Source organism: Marmota flaviventris, chromosome 15 (assembly GCF_047511675.1).
Source record: "Marmota flaviventris isolate mMarFla1 chromosome 15, mMarFla1.hap1, whole genome shotgun sequence".
In the NCBI taxonomy this organism is placed as follows: Eukaryota; Metazoa; Chordata; class Mammalia; order Rodentia; family Sciuridae; genus Marmota; species Marmota flaviventris.
The window spans coordinates 54,653,748-54,672,625 of record NC_092512.1 but is presented as its reverse complement, the minus strand read 5'-3'; the positions used below and the strand labels follow the sequence as shown (position 1 = coordinate 54,672,625).

Genomic DNA, 18,878 nt, shown 5'->3' with positions numbered 1-18,878 from the left:
CACAAATGACTAGAAATCATCCATATTTTAGAGGCAGCAATGCAGATTTCAGAAGTGGGCATACTGGGAATAATAGACATGTATATGTGGAAAAAATTTTTACACCTAAATCATCTCAGGTATTTAAAAAAAATTAGTTGCAGAGCTGGGTTTGTACAGCACTTGCCTAATATGTGCAAGGTCCTAGATTCAATCCTTAACAACACACGCGTGCGCACACACACACACAAATAATTTATAAATTCATTAAAGTCCTAAATACGGAAAGCTATTTGGATTTTAGAATAAGACTCAAGGAAGTATCATTATCATCTGAGTTAGGAAAGGATTTCATGAATAATTTAGCAAATACTAATTGTTCAGCAAGAGATTGATACGTTTGATCATATTAAAATGGAAAAAAAAAGTGCTGTAAGACTCCCTGGATAAAGTGAAATAGCATGATGGATTGGGAGAGGATACTTAGCATATACATAAGTAAACAAATTGTAACCCAGGACATATTAGGAATTTCTACAAATAAAATAATGAACCCATATAAATAATACACCTGGTTTTGATGAAGATAGGACAGGGAACCTAGGAAATTCACAGTGAAAAAAAAAATACAAATGCCAAAGAAATATATAAAAAGATGTTCAATTTCAAAAGAGGTCAGAAAAATGTGTATTAAATCAATAGTAGGCTACCATTTCACTCTTGTCAGGTTAGCAAAAATGAAAATCTCAGAGTACAAACTGTTAATAAAACCTCATAAAGTGAGAAACCTCATGCTACAAGTGGGAGTTTACATTTTCTGATCAGTATGTAGAGAAATTTGGCAGTATCTACTTAAGGTGAAGTTTTGATATTGTGTTAAATATATATTACTGTATGAACATTTCCTCAAATGTATGTATCATAGTATTTAAAAGATCTTTTATATAAATTTTGAAGTATTTCTTATGTATTTCACTGACAATAATATTGCTTTATTTTGCCTTGGTACTTTCCTTTGTTTGTTGTTTCATCTTTGAATTCATTAGTATTTTCTTTGCAGTTTAAAGGAATTATGCTGATGCTATTAATTTACTCTCTTAAGAGAATGTGCTTTTAGTATAGAAGATTGTAATTCTATAACCCTTTTCCAGTGGGGCTATAATCAAGAAAGAGTAAGAATTATTCAACCACATAGAATGCTCACATTGTGTTCATTTTTCTCTCTTTGATTTTTAGATCCATAGTGGCTTTTCTTGAAAATACAGTAATTTTTTTTTTTAATCAACCTAACCTGTTTGTATGAAAGAAAGTACCCAAATTGGGGCGAGTATGCTACAGTTCTTCAGTAATTACTTTTGTATATAAAAAAATTATTTTTCTATAGTATCATTCTTATAATCAGTGATTTAAGAATCCCCTTACTTAGAAAAACACCTGCCAGGAAGGAAAGTAAAGATGTCCTTATAGAAAACAAACAAATGTTTTTCCAATTAATTAACATTTGATCAATAGAATCTGAATTTTTTCTTCTCTTTTTTTCGGTGATGAAACCCTTTAAATTCAGGCACTTTGCTCTAAATTTTTGTTGGGGTATAGTTCTGCTAAATTATTCAAGAAATCCTTTCCTAACTTAGATGATAATGAGACTTCCTTGTGTCTTGTTCTAAAATTTTAATAACTTTCCTTTCCATATTTAGGCCTTTAGTGAATTTATGACTGTTTTTTTGTTGCTGTTGTTGGTTTTTTTTTTTGTGTGTGTGTGTGTGTATGCGTTATATGGTTTATAGATTGAACCTGGGACCTATTTTGCCTTCATTACTATGTCTTGTTAATAAAGCCTACCCTGCTAGTGCATGTATAGAAATTTGTTAAGGATTTATTGCATCATAATAATCTAATGTAATTGAATAATAGAATCAAAATAAATAATAAAATATAAGTGACCAAATAGAGAGACCTAGAATCTAACATCATCCTCAGGTCTGGGTTGCTGTTTTTCTCCTTATAAAAATGGTTTTGCAGAAAGGACATTGTAAATCTTCCTTTTCCCATTTTGTGGTCAGTGGCTACATATTGAACAGCTGGAAAGTATGGCTCCATTTGGTCATGATCAGTTCTCCTAACAGTGACAATTGTAATGTTAAAGCAAACATATGGAATTAAAATATATACAAGCAGAGATCCTTTTTTCACTTTATCTATAAGAATATTAAAAACGAAATTAAGCAAACTTTTAGTTAGATTTATTGTGTCCTATTTTTCAAGGGTTCTAAGTTATAACTATTGAATGATGTAAACCTTTATTTTTATTTATTTTTTTCTTTCTCTACTGCTTCAGGCCAGATATAGACTATGCATCTTCATTTAATGGTGGAAACATTAAAGGCATTGAAGGAAATTCATCTGGACACTTACCAAAATTCTGTCATGAGTGTGGGACAAAATATCCTGTAGAATGGGCAAAGTTCTGCTGTGAATGTGGCATTCGAAGAATGATTCTATGAACAGAATCCCAAAAGAAAGAGAGCCAGGTTGACAGTTTTATGATCATTGCTGCTTGAACAGCTAGAGTATATCCTCTAGTTATTTTGTGCAAAAACTATTCAAAATACCTTTTCCAGTAAGTTTTGGAGCATAATTCTTTTGCTGTATAATGTGTGTTTGTATATATATTTGTATATATACTGTATATAATAAATACCTGATACCCCAAGCTGTGCCATTCAAAGAAATACTCATTAACCTTTCAGAAAATTACTTCAGTGGAATCATTAACTTAGGTGTTGTTAATGCACATTCAATGTACCTGCACAAATTCTCCTTCTCTTGTGGTTGACCCCTCAAACTTTAGAATAATCACAACTTCAAGCAAAAAATCAGAATAAATATTATTGGTGCTATCTGCAGATAGTATCATAGTAGGATGGACACTTGGAATTTTGTAATTGAAGAAACTTTTCATTATTATTAGTTGATGTGGGGTCATTTTGGTATTGAATTCTCCAACAACTAATATTCCTAAAAAATAAGAGAAAGAAAAAAACGTAAGATCTATTTTTACTCTTAACTTGTGACTTATTAATTATATAATTTAAATATGATTACACATTCTGTGAAAATGTAATTATGCAATTTCCTTTTCAGAAACACAAAACTAAACATACAAATGCATTTTATTCTATTTATAACTGAATGTTATTTTTGTACTTCTGAATTAGTTCAACATATATTCTTTCTACTTCCAATAGTGTTCCAAATTTCACTTATTTTATTTTTCATAATTTGTCTGAAGAATAGTTTTAATTTACTGCTATATTTTTGCAGTATTTGAAAGTGTAACTCTTTAATGTAAGATGCCCAAAATTCTTTCTGAAATCTTACATTTTAACCACTTTATTTCTGTGTTTCTGAATTTTTAAGAAAGTAATGGATTTTAAAGTAAACCACCTCATCTAATAAATAATAATTGTGTAATTATTCATTAGTGTTGAGCATGCAGGTAAAAAGTATTTGGATTTCAGTTTCTTATAGTACACTTAGAGGTAGTTATGAGTAGGTTGAGTATCTCCAATTTTTTCTACTCATATTTTCTTCTTTACTGTTTAATGTTACCATTGGTAAAGATACCATTCATATCACAATGAAAAAAACCACTGAAAATGTATTGTTTTGATGCATAACTGACTTATTATGTAATTAAACATACACAAAATCTGTATTTTCTCTTTAACTTGACTAGCATAGAACTTTTGATCACTGTCACTCTCACTGTTATACAATATTTAGCAATAGCTTTCTTTGATGGCTTGTGCAATTACATTTAGTAATTCTATAGTAATTCCAGTTAAAACCCAAGTGAACTTTCTTTTATTGTAATGGTACAAGCAAATCTTTTATATTTTACGTATTTTCTAGCTTTTATTATTCATATCAACTATAAAGATCAATGTAGAAATATTTTAAAATTTTATTTCTCTGAAATTTATTTAGTCTTTGTTTTGTTTTAGTTGGGGCAGGGGTATGACCTTAGTGGTAACAAGAATTGCCATTTTATATACATTATAGTTTCTTTTCCTGATATTTCATTTCAGTTATTTTATTCAGCCATGTTGATTTAAAAAAATCTTGCTCAAGTAAGTTATAATGAATTTAGAAGACTAATGTACATATTAGTTTTCCATTTCAATGACTTCTGTCCTAATTGTTATAAATCATATGAAGAACTTTCAATTCTTATTTATCTAGGAATGAACACTATTTTCTTTCAAGTATATTTTTGAGACAACCTAATCTTTTTTTTCTGCTCACAGAGGAGTAAATAAATGAGTTTAAATAAATTGGCACATATTTCTCACTTAATTTTGCAGTACTAAAATTATTATAAACAGTAAGTAGGTAAAATAAACTTATGACTTAAGAAATGTTGTGAAAATGTATTTAAGTGCATTTTATATTACTTGCATATTTTACTCTCACATTAATTTGTTGTACGATAGTTTTTAAGCAATCTTCCTATGCATCATTTATTTTTATTTATTTGCACAAGTATTTTCCAATGTGGTAGAATGATAAATGATTGTAAACTTAAATTTAAAATGTAAAAATTGCTTATATATTATTCTGAAAGTTATTAGCTTGAAAAAGTAAGATTACTGTGACTACTGTTGTCATTTGTTCATTGTTTTTTATTATAAATATCTTCATTTTGAACCAATTCAATAAAGACACAAGCATAAAAATGCTAGTTCTTATTTATTGATGTCTTATCTTTTAGCCAAACATAGATAGATAGATCAATAGATAGATAGATAGATAGAAACACACTGATATATAAATAAAATATTTGGAATAAAAAATAATTTGTTTAAATGAAGAAGTGCCTCTTCATTGTTTTTAAATGTCATCAGTTTCTTTTAAATTACTTTTATAGAAGTAAAGGTTCTATGGCTTCAAGTATTTTAAATGTTTTGATTATAAAATTTTTAAGGGATAAAATATTTTTTTATATCCTGTAAAATTTAGAAATTGAAAAGTTAGTAGGAAATATGGATATTTCTAGCTAAGTACTAAACATCAATGGCAAAAATCTATTTGTGGTGAATGAGGATTCAGGCCATATTTTATAGTTATTTCTTGTGAAAATGTGATTAGAATTGATTGATTTACTTGGTACTCAGTTTTTCTTTGACTAGAAGTGGACACTTTCACTAGGAGTAGAAGCTTAGAGAGTGAAAATATAGTATGAGAAATGCATAGATGCAATCAGAAGACCTTTTGGAAATTTATTTGCAGTGAATATAAATGCAAATATTTTATATGATATTTTATATGGTGGGTAAAATTTTAGTACTAAGGTGGGTTTTTTCTAATTGACTATATTGTTGCATATAGCAGTGAAGAATTATTAAAACAAAGTTTGTGATAACCACATTCATTTTTATTTTTATTTAGAACAATTTAAGTAGTATTCAGAGTGCCTAGTAAAATATACAATTTTGCTTAGCTTATATATGAATTGCTGTTTTTGCCACTAGAGGGTGCTTTAGGATAATTTAATATCACTAGCTTCCAATTACTTTAAAGACCTTTCAGCAATATAGTTATGTGTTTTTTTTTTTTTTTTTTTTTGACAACATAAAATGACAGAGATTCATAAGAGCAGTTTTTTTTAGCAATTTATATATTGATATCCTAGAAACCTAGTTCAGCTCATTTTGGGCATAGATGATAGTAACTAATAGAAATGTTTAATGTTTATACTTCCAAATATTTTATTAGCCCAATTATGCATCTCAAAGATATCACTCAGGAAAATTACCAAATATTTGAAATATTTCTTTGATGTTTCATGATAGTTGTCTACCAAATTAGTAGGGGATATATATATAGAGAGAGACCTCTTCCTGTCCCACTTCCAGTAATCTAGGCTAACTTAACATTGTCTAACATGAGAGTAGCATGTATTTGATCAGTATATAAGAGGTTATACTAACTAATTTAAGGTACACAAAGCTAGAGCTTTATACTTACAACCTTTAGAAAAGGCTTTGTGTTCATCCTTCTAAGTCCTAGAGATCAAGAGAATAAATAAGATATGATTAAGTCCCTGCCTTTAAATTATTGGAGAGGCCAATGTGTAAACCCATAAATTACAATTTAGGATAAAAAGAAAAAAATTTTTTTACATGGAACTTTATCATGAAGGTACCAACAAAGTATTACAGAAGAAGGGGCTTCTTACCACCACAAGTTAATACAGCTGGCTATTTCCTACTTCCTTCTTTTCTTTGAATGCTTAGGAGGAAACCTGATAGAACATGAGGCAAAATTGCATTACCTTTGGGTAGAGAAAAGGCAAGTGACTGTGAAAACGATGTGTGTGGTAGGGACACTTCGATCTGAAAAATATGAACTTCTTCATCCTGAGAATGCAGGAAAAGCCACATTGAGTAAAAGTTACTGATAATTCTCTCTGATCAATCTCTCTTCTCATGTAACTTAGTCCTCTCATTTCCTTCTTTCTCCTTGTACAAACAATTATTTCTATGCCTATTTTGAATTCACAGCAGTATGGCTGGGGTAAGAGTACCCAGCAGTGCATAGTACTGTTGAGTATATTCAACAATGGAATGCTGATTTTTCAGTCATCAAATGAGCAGTCTTAAATTATAAAACTAAAAACTGCTATGGGGTATTATCCACTGATAGCATAACTATAAATTGATAATACTTTTTTTAAAGTTGACTAAATTTGAAAGACTTTATGTCTTATAAACTAGTAATTTTACTTCTAATTTTTTTAGGGAAATAATCTGAAGAATAAAAAAATTTATGCAAAATGTGGTTAGTAGTTAAAGAAAATTTAGTAAATTAGTCATCTTAAAGCACTTCCAAATAATTTTAAGACTATAACAAGGTAATACTTAATTTTTTTAAATAGTGCATATGTACAAATTACAAAAAAATTACCATAGATTAAAGACTTGAATCTATTCAATATATTGTGCTTGTTTCTATGCAAAGAATATTTGATAAGTTATATTTTATTTATACTTTTCAATTTTCTAAATGTAGTGAGTATTATGTTTGTGACTAGCATCTTGTGACAATCGTTTGATGAATTTTCTATATTGAATCTTACTGCAAGGGTTTGGTTTTGCATCCGTTTTTGTAATGATAGAGTAGCTGTGTGACTTGGAGACAACTGAACAAATATAGTATATCCACATATATATATATAGATGTGGATATATTATATATCTATATATAGATATGGATATGGACATCCTCATATATATCCTTATATATCTATATATTTATGTATATCCTTTTATATATACATATACATACATATAATCTCCTCATTCGTGGGATTTATTAATTGACTTACATTATGAGAGGCTGAATAGTCCCACAATGGCCATCTGCAGGATGGAGAGGTAGAGAAAACAATAGCTGCTCAGTTCAAGAAGCTGGAAGCATCAGAACAAGAAAGTCAAATAATGGAACCCCAGTTCCTCTCCAGGAAATCCTGTGGAGAGTAGTTTTTGCAAGTCTTCATTCAAAGTCTAGACAATCAGGAGTCTGATATCCTAAGGCAATGGCAGCAGCAAAAAATCACATCCACCAAAAAAGAGTAAAGCATATGTGTATATGCAAGTTTCTCACTTCTATGTTTTGTTCCATCTGGGGCCCCAGACAATTGAATGGTGTTGCTCACCCTCCAGATAGGTCTTCCCCACTGAGTCTACTGACTCACGTGCCAGAAGTCTGGAAACACCCTTATAGACACACCCAGAAATATGCTCTACCAAATTTCCTGGTGTCTCAATCCAGTCAAGTTTTCAACCAGGTTTAACCATCACACTTGAATTCTAAAACCAATAATATAAAGCACATGCTGAGCAATCTCCATTTCCTAGTGAGACACTGAGCTTTAAACAACAGTAACAGTTTACCATGATCATCACTGTAATCCCAGTGAAGGGAGGCTCAGGCAGTCTAAGTGTCCCAGACCCTGTTTGAAAATAAAACATTTTCAAAAGGCCTGAAGATGTGGTCCAGTGGTAAAGTGCGCCTGGGTGCAAGCCTCAGTACCAAGGGGGAAAAAAAGAAGGAAAAAAAAAAAAAAAAAACAGCAGAGAATTAAGAATTGGCACTGTTATTTCAAGATGTGGCATATGCCCATGGTAGCATTTTATTCTTGCCCTGTGTTTAATTTGTGCATTGTCTCTGGCTAAACACTCTCCAGACTTGACTGTCTTATTCTGTCAGAGATTCTGTGAATTATTCAGTAACTTTTCACAAATTCTTTTTTGTTTGAACTAATTAACCTGGGATCTGCACTTTGCATGCAAAAACTCTTCACCAATCAAATCTGTAATGTTCTCATGCTTCCCCTTTACAATGCCTTTGGTAATGGTTGAAGTACTTAAAACCATATTCTATAGGAGAACTCTTTAATATAATGAATTACAACACATTCCTGATCCTAATCGTGGCATTAGATTACTCGCAAACTGATAAAAGAAAGAAAGAAATGTGCTTTGAGTTAAATGTATGCCTATCTTGCAGGACTAATTTGAGGATTATGAGTAATACGTATTAAATCTTTGCCACAATTTCTAATGCTCAACAGGCTCTCAGTAAATAGGATTAATTATTATATAACTTTGGATATTGTGCATGTTACACATTGATAAAATATTTATATAATTCCTACCAGACATTTATTTTAGTTCCAGTGAGCAAGCAGTCAAAAAAGTCTGCCCTTTATATTCTAGTGTAAAAAGACTGAAAATAAAGAATATCAATAAAATTTATATTAGATTATGACAATGCTATGTGGGAAATAAGATAGGGGATATTAAAAGAGAGGAAGGAGAATGGAGGCGTGTTATACTTTTAGATTAGGTATTCGGGTATGGTGTTGTGAGAAAGTGATGTTTTAACTCAAACATGAATGAGAGGGTGAATTATTGTTTATCTTTTTTTTTAATTGCATGCAATTGTTCATTGGATTATTTCCCCTTTTAGTGCCGTCTGTCAGAATATTCAGTATAGTTGAAATGTGCAAGGGAATGAAAAAAAAGCATTTCATTCAGAGGGTAAAGTTAATGCAAAGAATCTGAAGTGGAAAAAGAATAAATTAAGTCAGGTAGCAAGGCAATCAAAGTGTATGCTCTAGAGACCATAACATGACTGGTTTACTCAGAGTAAGAAAGGAGTAAGAAAACAACATGATCAAGATTAAATATATAATCTAAATATAGGTTATTTGGCATTAATTTAGTGAGAAAAAAAGTGAAATAGTTGTCCCTTATTCTTCCCTAGAGTAACCATATATATTGATCAAATTAAGTAGTCTTAGCACTCAGCTTTCTGAAACATAATATACTTTTCCTCTTTGCGTGATTACAACACAAAGGAACAGTTTCCTCACTTAACAGTACCCCACAGTCCATTAATCTGACCTCTGTTGTCACAGTCGTTAGAAATAAACCCTATTTGCTATTAGATCAACTCCTTTGTCAAGGAGGCAAAGTTTAGTCATTCCTCTACTTTCTAAATATGATTCCTGACATTCATAAATAAACTTGGCTTTCATTCTTATTTGTTTATTCAGCAGTGTAAAATAATCTCAATAAAACCCTAACATGTAATGGACAGAGATCCCTTCATGTTAAATATCTTGAGAAAAAGAGTTTTATGTAAATAGCATGTGGATTAGAACTGAGTGTATAATTTTATTGGTTCAACTCTCTTATTCTTCACTCACTTTATACCCTTTTAGCTCCCCTATTCATTCCTTCAGCTTGCCAATGTCCAACTTAATTAAACTTTATAAATTGCTCTCTATTTCAGACTTTTATGGGTAAAATCCATGTGGGTTTGTGGCTCCAATTCCAGGTACAAAGCACCTGAATAAACACATTTCATTGAGTTATATGACTATTTCATCAATAGCAAGGCCTTATTGTGTTGCTCAGAGTGGCCTCTCATTCCTGGACTCATGCAATTCTTCCACCTCAGAAACCCAAGTAGCTGGAACAACAGGTACAAACCTCCATGCCTGACTGATAACATGCCTATATCTAGAAGACCCAAACAATACGAGAATTCATTTATCACTAGAGCTGATAAATAAATTCAGAAAAGTAGTAGGATACAAGATCAACATACAAATATTAATAACTTTCCTATATCCAAGAATGAATCTGCTGAGAAAGAAATAAGGAAAACTATCCAATTAACAATAATGTTTCTAAAAGAAAATAAAACACTTGGGAATAAATCTAACCAAGGAGGTGAAAGACCTCCACAATGAAAATTTATAGAACACAAGGAGAGAAATTGAATAAGAAAGACCTTAGGAAATGGAAAGATCTCCCATGTTCTTGGATAAGCAGAATTAATATTGTCAACATGGCTCTACTACCAAAAGAGTTACACAAATTCAATACAATCCCCATAGAAATAGTAATGATGTTTTTCATAGAACTAGCACAAAAACAGACCAATAGTGAGTAAGAAGAGTGATGCTGGCAGCATCACAATACCTGATATCAAATTACACTATAGAGCTATAGTAAAACTAAAGAGTCCAGCATGGTATTGACATCAAAACAGACATGAAGATCAATGGAATTAAAGACACAGAGACAAATCCACACCCAGTCATCTGATATTCAACAAAGGTATCAAAAACATGTTGGGGAAAAGATAGCGTTGTAAAAATGGTGCTGGGAAAACTGATATCCATATATGGAAAAATGAAACTAGACCCTTATCTTTCTAAAAATCAACTTGATGTGAATCAAAGACCTAAGAAATAGAGCAACAACTTTGCAACTGCTAGAAGAAAATAGGATCAGCACTCTAACATATTAGTGTAGTCACCAACTTCCTTATCAAGACCCCTAAAGCTAAAGAAATACAACCAAGAATCAAGAAATGGGATGACATCAAATTAAAAAACTGCTATACAGCAAAGGAAACCAGAGAGTGAAGGTAAAGCCTAAAGAATGGGAGGAAATTTTTGCCAGCTGCTCCTCTGACAGGGGATTAATACCTAAAATATATAAAGAACTCCAAAAACTTAGCACAAAAACCCAATCAATAAATGCATAAAAGAACTAAACAGACATTTCTCAAAAGAAGAAATACAAATGAAAGAATGTTCAACATCTTTAGCCATCAGAGAAATGCAAATCAAAATTATTATATTTTAAGATTTTCCCTCATTCCAATTAGAATGACAATCATTTAGAATACATATAATAAGAAATTCTGGTGAGGATGTGGGGGAAAGTGGTATACTCATACACTGTGAGACTGCAAATTAGTACAACCACTTTGAAAAGCAGTAGGAAGACTCCTTAAAAGACTAGTAATGGAACCACCATATAACCCAGCTATACCTCTTCTTGATATTTATCCAAAGAGCTAAAATCACATACTATGGTGATACAGGCACGTCAATATTAATAGCAGTGCAATTCACAATAGCCAAGTTATGAAACCAGACCAGGTGACTGTCAACAGATGAATGGATAAAGAAAAGGTGTTATATATACATAGTGGAGTATTAATCAACCATAAAGAAGAATGAAGTTTTCGTATTTGCTGGTAAATAGGTGAAACTGGAAAACAACATGCTAAGTAAAATAAGCCAGACTCAAAAAGTCAAGGGTTGAATGTTTTCTCTCATATGCTAAAGCTAGATCAAAATAAGAAAGAAAAAAAAAGGCAGTAGGGGGACCCCATTAAAATAAAAGGAGATCAGTAGAGAAAAGGAAGTATATCAAGGGGGGATGAGGGAAAGAGTAAAAAGAGAGAAAAAGTGGAATAAATTTGACCAAATTATGCTATGTACATATACGAACATACCAGAGTGAATTCCACTTTTTTTATATCTGTAAAGTACCAATTTAAAAAAAAGGAAATGGAAGACTAATAAAGTAGAGGAAAGGGAACAGGGTGGGAAGGAAAAGAGGAAGTCCTGAGGACTGAAATGGAGCAAAGTATATTCCAGGCATGTATAATTATGTCAAAATGAACCCCACTATTATGTATAACCGTAATGTACTAATAAAAACATTTTTAGAAAATGTATATAGATATTTGGGGGGGGGTACTGAGAATTGAACTCAGGGGCACTCTACCATTGAGCCACATCTCCAGCCCTATTTTGTATTTTATTCAGAGACAGGGTCTCACTCAGTTGCTTAGCGCCTTGCTTTTGCTGATACTGGCTTTGAACTCAGGATTCTCCTGCCTCAGCCTACTGAGCCTATGGGATTACAGACATGCACCACCATGCCTATCCATTTTTATAAAATATCTAAAACTATGGGAACAGAGACTGGCAATTATCAATGCTCCTACTTATTTTGTTGTCTCTACCTGTAACAGTTACATATATTCTATTATTGATCAAAATTAAGTTTGAGAGAAATTTCATCACAAAATAAAATTTAAAAATCAAAGAAATTTCCACAGATTTTTGAGGACCCAAAGCTTTAAAATCATAGTCTTAAATTACTTATAGCATGTAATACTAACATTGATTTTTGGGGGGCAAGGTACTGGGGAGTCAACCCGGAGGGGCTTAACCACTGAGTGACATCCCCAACCCCTTTTTATATTTTACTTTGATACAGGCCCTTGCTAAATTGCTGAGGCTGCCTTTAAATTTATGATCCTCCAGCCTCAGCCTCCCGAGCTGCTGGTATTCTAGGCATGCACCACAATGCACATATTATTATATTGATCTTTAAGTAAGTTATATTTTATTGTAAAAATGTATTTTCTGTATTATTTTATGGGTTTTCATAAGAAAATGACATAATGCAGTTCATTCTTGTCATGAGCCATCTGTGGCCTGTGTGTGGACTGTGTTGCACATAGTAGCCTAATGAGGGGATAAGTCTGGCATTGGGAACCTCCTGTGGCACCCCCATAGGTATTGATCACCTGATGCAGATGACTTTCCCCTCAAACTCTGCCAGAGATCCCACACAGCACCTGTGATGGGTGTGACCTGCCAAGATGTCAGTCAACCTGATGACTGCAAGACAACATGAAGCAAGACTCTGTCCCTGAAATCTTATTCCTTGCCTTTGATGTCCCCAGATATAAATAAAGCAAGAGTGGGCTCCATTTTGCCAGAGTATAGAAGCTTGATCCATCTGATCAGTCTGCCTGTCCTGCCCCCTCTTTTGAAACTATTTCCTGTGTTCTGTAGTTTTTTCATTGCTCTATTTTTCTTAGCCTTTATTCCACAGCCAGCTAATTTCCACCTCTTGCGTGGGATGTGGGCGAGGATCCTTACTTGTTAGCTACTAGTATGTCTATCTTTGCCCATGAGAAACTGGGTGGAAGACAAAAGGTTGGGTATTCATTCAGGGGAAATAACCTCTGTTAAATTATTTAAATAATGATTGTATTTAAAATACAATACTAAGATGAATCTTTTTAAATAGTAATTCATGCTACATGTGTCAAAGTTCTGTGAGCTAAGGAAACAAATTAACATCTAGAATTATCATGGAAGCCAGAACAATTGAGGAGAAAGAAATTGAGGTGCTCCTTGAAATTTGAGCAGGATCTGCACAGAATTTAGAAAAATTTTCCAAGCAAGTGAGATCTTAAGATAGACATGAAAGTTGTATGTACAGAACACCATAAAGATGACCTGATTTAGAGTGCAGGGTGTATGTTTCCAGAGAAATATTTATAGTAGAGTTAAAACGTCCTTCTTAAGGTGATTGTCATGAAAGTATGGTCTACTAGAAAAGAAACTTCCCTAGTGCATGGTAATTCTGTACTGCCCCATATACAGAATTTTGAGTCATTTTTTTTTTCTGTTCAATTATCACTGTATCAAGGCAGAGAAAGGTTGGTCAATGGGTACTAACTTACAGCTAAATAGGAAAAATAAGTTCCAGTCTGCTAGTATACATTAAGTTGTGCATAGATAGCAGTAATGTACTGCATATTTTCAAAAATTTAGAAGAAAAAATTTAAATATTTTCACCATAAATAAATGATAAATATTTATTGAAATAGATCTGTTTATCTTTATTTGAACATCACACAATATATACATACATTTAATCTTCATATGGTACCTCAGAAGTATGTAGAATTTTGTGTTGGTTTAAAAATAATATGATTATCTTAATCCTGAAGTGTAGTTCCTTCAATATACTAATGAAAAATCTGTTTTAAAAGATTTTTGACTGAGACCTTTTGTATGAAGTAATATTTATCTTGCTATTTTTTTAAAACATTGTATTACTTTTGTGTTGCATCAATGGTTTTTTAAATAAAAGTAAACTTCTTTAATAAAAGAGGAACATCCAGTTAAATTCCTCTCCCACATGAGTTTTGGAAATGCTACATTGATGTTAAACTTCTTTAAAAAGATATACTCATTGTTGGGAGCAGCGACTTAATTATGGGTCCTGAACTGTCCTGTGACAGAGGCAATGATGCCCCTCTGGAGAACTCTCAGTGTGATGCCATCCATTGAGATAGCCCAGTTGCTATGGTGATGCCCTGTTCAATTGGAGGTTCTGTGCCAACCATGAAGCTCTTCAGTTTTTATCCTTGAGGTTTAGATGCCCACTGCTCGGGGAGGTAGAAAGTTATGGGCACAAGCTGATACTCATAATCAGGCTGCTCATACTCATGACCTTGATTCTGCTTGCTTTGAAAAAACTTTCTAACAATAAATCCTTTTGATGTTTAAACATACATATATAGTAAATATGTCACGTTTGCTCATGGTTAGTCTTCCCCCATCAGAGGTTGACTGAAGTACTGTGTCCCGGCTTTTTCTCTATTTGTGTATTTGTTTGTCTTTTCTCAAGCCCCTCACCTCCTAGTTAGGCAACCTGAATAAACAGCTGTGCAGATCATGACAACTAATAGTGTTACAGACCATTGCATATACTTTTATGAATTATGAATCTCTAAGAGAAAATTTATATGACTTTCATCCTCCTTTCTAGTTTTGTTTTGTTTATCCTTTTTAGTAGCATCAATAATGAACATGACTTCTTGGGACAAACTGAGAAAATGCTGATTTAAATCCACCTACATACATATTTCAAAGAAAATGTTCACTGAGTTGAGTTTCTATAATTAGAGAATTAGAACTAATAAAAATTAAATATCCAAGATAATTATTAAGGAGCCTTTCACCTATACCTACTTTGCTGATGACTAAGACACAATGAAAAGGGAAATACAACCATAAGTATGGGAAGTTTTTTTCCAACCATTTAGCACAAACTTTTTGCATCTGAATTTTCTCTAAAATAAAAAAATTAGGAAGAAGATTATAACAACTCTTTTAATAAGTATTTTTTTTTAAATATTGCCTCTTATTCGGCCACAATCTGAAATAATTTTTTTTTCAGCACTGTTAGAGAACATTATAAACAGCCTGCAAGATTTTAGAAGTTTACCCCTAGAAAAGTAAATGTCTTCTTCCATACTTGATGGCTTAACAATAACACCAGTTCATCAAGATAGAAGAATACCACATGGTTAGATTTACCATGTTTTATTGTGGCTACAGCCTTCTTAGGGTCATCTGTAAAAGAAAGCTTCGTGAGGAATTCTAACAAGTTTAGTCCAGTCCCTTTTTTGGAGTAAACAGTGATAATTGAACAGAAAAAAAAAGACTCAAAACTGTATATGGGGCAGTACAGCAAATTATGTACAAGGGACTATACAATTCTCTTCAGCTATTTGTTTTATGGAGCATGAAACTCCTTATAGGCTGGAGAAAATAAGGAGCAAGAAGGTGTGTCATCACACATTGAAGGTGTCACAGGAGAATCTTCTGTACATCCAACAGCCTCAGTCAGCACATAACCAGATGGCAATGAAGCTATAAAAGGTCACAAAGGGTGTGAATTTAGCAAAATGCATAATGTCAGTTGTTTGGGGGCCTTGGCTGCCTGAGGTTTTCATTTCCCTTTATAATTACTTGTAGACTGATTGCAGACTTTTCTAAACAGGATCTAAACAGGATACAAAATGTTTCTTTTAAAAGACTAGAATTTAACATAAAAACTGCTGTTCCTACTTATAGTTTGGGGATCCGTTCTCATGCTGATTCTTAGAAATAAGGTATTAAAGGTCATGCATTCATGAAAGTGGGAGAAGATCAGACAGTTGTGGAGTATTAAAAATTTTCTAGGGATTAAGTAAATCTGACAATGTTAACACATAGGTTATTTATTATCAAAGGAGAAATGTCATCCAAAGTAAGCACAAAGTAAGAAATTTGCAATACTGAATGAAAATATTTTATATACAGAAATAATGTCAAAATTAAATATATACAATCCATTATTTAAAAGGCTAACATATATTATTCTCTTAAAATATAATCCCTAAATTGGAAACTCTTTAAGACAAGTTTTATTATACATAAATGATAAAAGTATCTCAGCACTAAGTGAATTTCTATTTTTTGAAAATATCCTTTGTTTTCATTTAAGAATATTTGCTATACTGTTATTTTTAAAAATATTTTTAGTTGTAGATGGACACAATACCTTTATTATTTAACTTATTTTATTTTTGTGTGGTGCTGAGGATCAGACTCAGTGTCTCACATGTGCTAGGCAAGCACTCTACCACTGAACCACAAGCCCAGCCCCTGTTATACTGTTATTGAAGGCACTGTGTTATACATTCATATTTAATTACAATCTCTTCAGATCTCTCTTAAGTATCTTGGACTTCTTTATGATGCTGTTTTTCAAGGTATAGAATACTTTGTTCTCTGAGCATTATCCATATATCGCTGTTAACTCTAACACATCTCCAGTATAGAAGCTGACAATTTCCACTCATAATACAGTACACATATGCACAGTGGGTCATAGAATTGCTTTGATAACAAAACGATTTTAATTTTGAATCTTTATAAACTTTATATACTTCATAGATTTGATGTTTTCTCCTGAAATATTCATACAGGTTTAGAAAGTATTATTGCAGCCAATACCTTACATGATTGTCTTACAAAATCAGTACACCCTCAGTATCAAATGACATATGTCCACATACATATGAAATAGTTTGTTGATTGCAGCATTCAGCTTCCATTGTTTATGTACATCTTCTGGTACTACAATATGGATTTCTCAATCCTTTCGATCATTCTTATCAGAATGCATTCAGTAACTTCTAGGAGGCTTTCTATCCTGAAAAATTGCATTAGCAGATCCATTCTTGAAATATTTTTATGTTTCTATATTGCCACTCCATACTTTTCAGTGTTCTTTATTGCCCATCAAAATTTTATTCCAACAAGTTTTTATCTTTTGTAGTAATGTCTTTAGAAAACATGGGTCATTCTTTTTCTGTTCCTTTAAATTTTTTTCTTCCTAGAGAAATAAATGAAAAGTTTAATTTTATATTTTTGTAAAAGTATATGCTTTAAAATATTCAATCTTTAATTTCCATCGTATTAGGTCATACTGAAAATTTGGTGTAATGTAAAAGGAGAATCTTGCCTGATATTTTAAAAACTACAATCATATCCATAATTGTGATAGTAAATGTAGGAAATTCAAGGTTGTTGTGCTTTCAGATTCAGTTATCATTTTCACAATTGCAATACTGAACAAAATAATACTGTTTAAACTTTCATTAAAATTTTTAGACTAGTCAATTGAATTTTTAATGTAGAAAAAATGTATTTTTAGTAGAAGAAATACATAACACTAAAACTATTTAGATTATTTTGGCAAAGACGATCAATAAGAATATGCCTGTTGAACTTATATCCTATAGTCTACTCCAAAAATCTGGCCATCATTAGAGAATGGCAGATGTCTGCCTCAAAGGTAGGTTTTATTACCTGCTGAGACCCTTATAAAAGGGCTACCTGTACAATGCAGAGAAAAATGGAGAAAGAAATACCTTACATGAAGCAGACACAAGGGAGTAGTTCTGTGTGGACTCATTCCTCTGAGCCCTCCAACATGGTAGGTTAATTTTTCATTTAGATAATAACTAGTTATTGCATATTTTCTAGGCCAGATATTGTACTCAGTCCTTTACATATATTACTTTATCTGCTTAATAATCCTATGAACTTTCTAATTTTACCATATTTCCCAGATGAGAAAATTGAGCCACAAAGAGTATACATAAGCACCAAGGTCACATCTCAAGTAACTATAATGGCTAAATCTTAAGTTAATCTGTACTATTTTTAGTTTAGTCACAAATTCAGATCTCTTTTAATTATATAGTTAGTAACACCAGCACATGCCATTAATTGTTTCAAAGATTAGCAACAGATTTTGAGGATAAACAGGAGGGAAAATTTTTCATCCTCTTTTTAGTAAGGTTCTAGGACATGTTTTGAAAGTACAAGTTGAAGTTTACTTAAGTAAGAGGATATAATTGAGTAGTAAAAATACAGTTGCTTTCCATATCCACAGGTTTCACATTCTCAGATTCCGTCTGTTTCAAAATGAAAATATATGGGAAAAGAATGCACCTGTACTGGACACATATAGACATTTTTTCCCTGTCATTATTCCCCAAACAATATAGTATAACAAGTATTTACATTGTATTAGGCATTATAAGTAACCTGCAGATGATCTAAAGTATACTGCAAGACATTCATAGGTTATAACAAATGCTGTGTCATTTTATTAAGGGACTTGAGCATCCACAGATTTGATAAGTAAGGGAAGGTACTGAAACCAATTCATCATCAATACTAAGGGACAAGTATACATAGGTATGAAAAAAGGGCAGAAACAAGAAAGTTTGATTTTACCTCTCCATTCCTGAGAACATATTACCTTTCTAAACTTTCCAAATTCTCTTAAAAACTCAGTACTTTTGTATTA

The 18,878-nt window shown here is 32.0% G+C and overlaps 2 protein-coding genes across 3 annotated transcripts in view; one reads left to right on the top strand and one right to left on the bottom strand.

Moving 5' to 3' along the window:
* Zc2hc1a (zinc finger C2HC-type containing 1A) overlaps positions 1–4,537 on the top strand; it is a 45,410-nt gene extending 40,873 nt beyond the window's left edge. For both annotated transcript variants that reach the window (XM_071602278.1, XM_071602277.1), the window contains one exon: positions 2,318–4,537. In XM_071602278.1, coding sequence (XP_071458379.1) covers positions 2,318–2,483 — 166 coding nt within the window. In that variant the 3' untranslated portion in view covers positions 2,484–4,537. The remainder of the gene's footprint in view (positions 1–2,317) is intronic.
* An 11,914-nt stretch (positions 4,538–16,451) lies between these two features.
* Il7 (interleukin 7) overlaps positions 16,452–18,878 on the bottom strand; it is a 66,467-nt gene continuing 64,040 nt past the window's right edge. Inside the window, exon 5 of the mRNA XM_027949566.2 lies at positions 16,452–17,393. Coding sequence (XP_027805367.2) covers positions 17,280–17,393 — 114 coding nt within the window. The 3' untranslated portion in view covers positions 16,452–17,279. The remainder of the gene's footprint in view (positions 17,394–18,878) is intronic.